This window comes from Arachis hypogaea, chromosome 5 (genome assembly GCF_003086295.3).
Source record: "Arachis hypogaea cultivar Tifrunner chromosome 5, arahy.Tifrunner.gnm2.J5K5, whole genome shotgun sequence".
Taxonomy (NCBI): Eukaryota; Viridiplantae; Streptophyta; class Magnoliopsida; order Fabales; family Fabaceae; genus Arachis; species Arachis hypogaea.
The window spans coordinates 77,849,113-77,853,386 of NC_092040.1; the positions used below are offsets into that span (position 1 = coordinate 77,849,113).

General features: G+C 35.9%; 1 protein-coding gene and 1 non-coding gene across 3 annotated transcripts; one reads left to right on the forward strand and one right to left on the reverse strand.

The window, feature by feature from the left end:
• Window positions 1–203: 203 nt before the first annotated feature.
• On the reverse strand, window positions 204–311 carry LOC112804794 (small nucleolar RNA R71). Its single transcript, XR_003203411.1, has one exon. It is a non-coding gene; the product is annotated as a small nucleolar RNA R71 (small nucleolar RNA).
• Window positions 312–1,476: 1,165 nt separating this feature from the next.
• On the forward strand, window positions 1,477–3,698 carry LOC112801672 (uncharacterized). Of its 2 annotated transcripts, none has more exons than XM_025844552.3 (4): window positions 1,477–1,626; window positions 1,788–1,937; window positions 3,231–3,414; window positions 3,521–3,698. In XM_025844552.3, exons 1-3 carry the CDS (start codon window positions 1,573–1,575, stop codon window positions 3,375–3,377), a joined length of 351 nt encoding a protein of 116 aa, XP_025700337.1. In that variant the 5' UTR covers window positions 1,477–1,572; the 3' UTR covers window positions 3,378–3,414; window positions 3,521–3,698. The 2 variants fall into 2 exon arrangements, with proteins under 2 accessions (XP_025700337.1, XP_025700336.1); XM_025844551.3 differs by having other exon boundaries at window positions 3,231–3,393.
• Window positions 3,699–4,274: the final 576 nt, after the last annotated feature.

Consider the following 4,274-nt stretch of genomic DNA (forward strand, 5'->3'; position numbering starts at 1 on the left):
TTTTAGCTGATTTCTTGCAAATCTGTGACACTGTCAAGACCAATGGGGTTGACCTTGAGGTCTACAGACCTATGCTATTCCCTTTTGCTATAAGAGATAGAGCTAGGATATGGTTGGACTCACAAACTAAAGAAAGCCTGAACTCTTGGGAAAAGCTAGTCAATGCCTTCTTGGCAAAGTTCTTTCCACCTCAAAAATTGAGTAAGCTTAGAGTGGAAGTCCAAACCTTCAGACAGAAGGAAGGTGAATCCCTCTATGAAGCTTGGGAAAGATACAAATAATTGATCAGAAAGTGTCCTTTTGACATGCTTTCTAAATGGAGCATCATAAGTATCTTCTATGATGGTCTGTCTGAACTGTCCAAGATGTTATTGGATAGCTCTGCTGGAGGATCTCTTCATCTGAAGAAGACGCCTGCAGAAGCTCAAGAACTCATTGAAATGGTTGCAAATAACCAATTCATGTACACTTCTGAAAGGAACCCTGTGAACAATAGGACGAATCAAAAGAAAGGAGTTCTTGAGATTGATGCTCTGAATGCCATATTGGCTCAGAACAAATATTGACTCAACAAGTCAATATGATTTCTCAAAGTTTGTCTAGAATGCAAGCTGCACCAGGCAGTACTAAGGATGCTTCATCTGAAGAAGAAGCTTATGATCCTGAGAACCCATCAATGGAAGAGTGAATTACATGGGAGAACCTTATGAAAACACCTATAATCCTTCATGGAAAAATCATCCAAATCTCTCATGGAAGGATCAACAGAGACCTCAACAAGGTTTCAACAACAATAATGGTGGAAGAAACAGGTTTAGCAATGGCAAGCCTTTTCCATCATTTTCTCAGCAATAGACAGAGAATTCTAAGCAGAGCCACTCTGACTTAGCAACCATGGTCTCTGATCTAATCAAAACCACTCAAAGTTTCATGACTGAAACAAGGTCTTCCATTAGAAACTTGGAGGCACAAGTGGGTCAGCTGAGTAAGAAAGTTACTGAACTCCCTCCTAGTACTCTTCCAAGCAATACAGAAGAGAATCCAAAAGGAGAGTGTAAGGCCATCAACATGGCCGAATTAGGAGAGGAGGAAGAGGTAGTGATCGCCACTAAAGAAGACCTCAATGGACGTCTACTGGCCTCCAATGAGTTCCCTAATGAGGAACCATGGGAATCTGAGGCTCACACTGAGACCATAGAGATTCCATTGGATTTACTTCTGCTATTCATGAGCTCTGATGAGTATTCTTCCTCTGAAGAGGATGAAGATGTCACTGAAGAGCAAGTTGCTAAGTACCTTGGAGCAATCATGAAGATAAATGACAAGTTATTTGGTAATGAGACTTGGGATCACGAACCCCCTTTGCTCACCAAAGAACTGGATGACTTGACTAGGCAGAGATTACCTCAAAAGAGGCAGGATCCTGGGAAGTTCTTAATACCTGGTACCATAGGCACCATGACCTTAATGTAATTATAAAATTGGATACTTAAATTTATTCCCTAAACTCAGGCTGAGGAAGCACAGAGATTGCGCAAGCGAAAGAAGGCTGAAACTAAGCGTATATTGGACATGCAAAGAAGGCAGAAGGAACGTGTTGAAGAAGTGAGAGAGACGCAAAAGAAGGTTGGATTTTTTGTTTTAAACATTTATTATTGTGTTTCCTACACCAATTATTTTTTAATGTTTCACCATTGGTATTTTGCTTAGCATTGGCATGATTTAGTCATGCAACTTTTTCAGTAACTGATGAATTCTCTGTCAATCTGCAATAATGCTAAATTCAGGATGAAGAATTTATGAACAAGAAAGAGCAGCTGCGGGTAGAAATACGGAATAGGCTTAATAAATTGGAGAAGCAATGCAGTGACATGACATCATTGCTTCGTGGCTTAGGAATAGCTGTTGGAGTTGGTTTTTTCCCAAAGCCTACTGAGGTATGTTTATCTTTTAAATAATACATCATTCTCTTTATCACTTTATGCTTTTGGTTCTGCAGCTTGCTTGAATTCTATGGTACAATTCTTTTAATTGCTCAAGTTATATTTTTCTGGTATGCATTCTTCAAGATTAATGTACTTGATCATCTTGGTAATTTTTTTATTCATATTATATTTGAAATCATCTATAAGGTCTTATTAAAACCTATATTTTAATGTTTACTGAATGGATCTTTTAGAAGTTGTGAGGGTTGCCTGCCCAGTAAAACTAGAAAATCACATATTAAGATAGCAACTAATGTTTCTGTTAACATTGTTTATAGTTTTCAATACCACAATAAATCCATAGGATAAAATCATATATTTAAAGTGGAGTGATATACAAAGTCAACAACAGATTTCAATGAAACTAAATACCCAAGACAATTTCCACATAGTTGGTGTTACTTCAACTTTCTCCCTTATGCATTCCGAATCTTCAATTGTCTAGTGTATCCGCACATCCAATTAACACCTTATATCTGTGACATTTTTTTCTCCATCATTTAACTGGAACATTGTCAATACCCAATATTTAGTCTCATTTTTGCCATTCTTAAATCGTAAATTTGTGCAGTAAAGGTTTCGTATTAGCATGAATGGTACAAAGTACTTCCAAGTCTCTCCATTTCATCCGCTCACCTATTACTCTTAAATGAAACTTGATTTTAACCTTTTGGTCAGTTCCATTATTGCATTTCTTAATCAGTCATATTTTGGCTTGTAAGGAAGCTCTAATTTTTGGGCATACAGTTTTCTGTTTCTTTCCATCCTATTGAAATAAAACCGTTAGCGGTTCTTTGGCCTGGTATTTAAAAAATAAAATAAAATGCAGCATTTCGGCCTCCTCTTAGTAAATGGAATTGAGTACATGGTTTAAAAGACTCCGTCCGATTCGTTAAATCATAAAACTATGCCTATGAACACTAATATGGTAAACGCTAATATAGTAAACCTGATTCATACCGAGTTACTGACAGCTCCGCATAAAACTATGAGAAAGATGAATGGACATTCGGGTAAGGAGCTAGTAACTTGGATTTGTATATGTATTTTAGGCTTCATTTCCTCATTTACTCCCAAGCAATTAATCTGTGGTCTGAAATGCCTTTAGATCTGTTAACATTCTATGTTGTTCCCTCTCCTCAACGATGAGTTTAGTGCATATTATTTATCATAATGGATTTGTCAACTGGTTGCCACTGTGTGCTTCATATTTCACCCACCCCTCTTGGTTGACGATCATGTCAGGTGCATGCAGCATATAAACGGGCCTTGTTTAAGTTCCATCCAGATCGGGCATCAAAAACTGATGTTCGTGAGCAGGTCGAGGCAGAAGAAAAGTTCAAGCTCATCTCGCGCATGAAGGAGAAATTTTTGTTGACGTCCTGTCACTAGATGCTTATTTGTATTGGTATGTAGCTTGCTACTTTGAGTTAAGTGCCTTCACTACTTTGCTTTAATCTTAATTTTTTTTTTCTTTTGTTATAATTAAAATTGTATTTATTAATCTCTATTCCTTTTCCACAAATTTATTGCAGGATAAATAGGGTAACAGACAAGAATATATATGTAAGATATATAATGCCATTTTTTAAGGATGGGATGCAACTATCATCCTGTTCAAATTGTAAGTTTGCAGCAGACTAAAAAAAGGAAAGAAAAAGAAATTCTGCACGTTAATGTCACTTGATATATAAGTGCTTAATGTTTTGATGATGGATGAACCAAATTTAACTAGTTATTAACATTATTGTGACTTATAAAGACGATTTAAACCTAAAAATGTCATAAAGCAGCTTGTGGGGACTTGGGCGCCTTGTGGGTAGGGTTGCAGTTTGGTTCGATTATTTAGAAAAAAAAGTCATCCGATTCAATCGTTTATTAAAATTGCGGTTTATTAGTTTGGTTCGTTTTTTCTATCGAGATCATCTGAGTCAAACCAAATCTATCAAAATTTGTTTGGATTGGTTAGTTGTGTATTTAATTAATTCAAACAAAAACCATTCATACTATTTTACGAAGTCACTAACAATAATCTATCTAACTCAGAAATTACTGACAAATTAGCAAAAGCACAACAAATTAAAATAATTAACAATTTTGCAAAAATAGCAGAAGTAGATGGAACAATGATTAATTAACTTGACTCAGAAATCACTAATACAACAAATTAAAATCAACAATTTTGCAAAAACAATAGAAACAGACATGAACTTAATCGAGAAAATCAAGAAATACAACCAAGCTAGATTAAAAGATTGTTGCAAAAATGGTGCACCAATTCCAAACTGA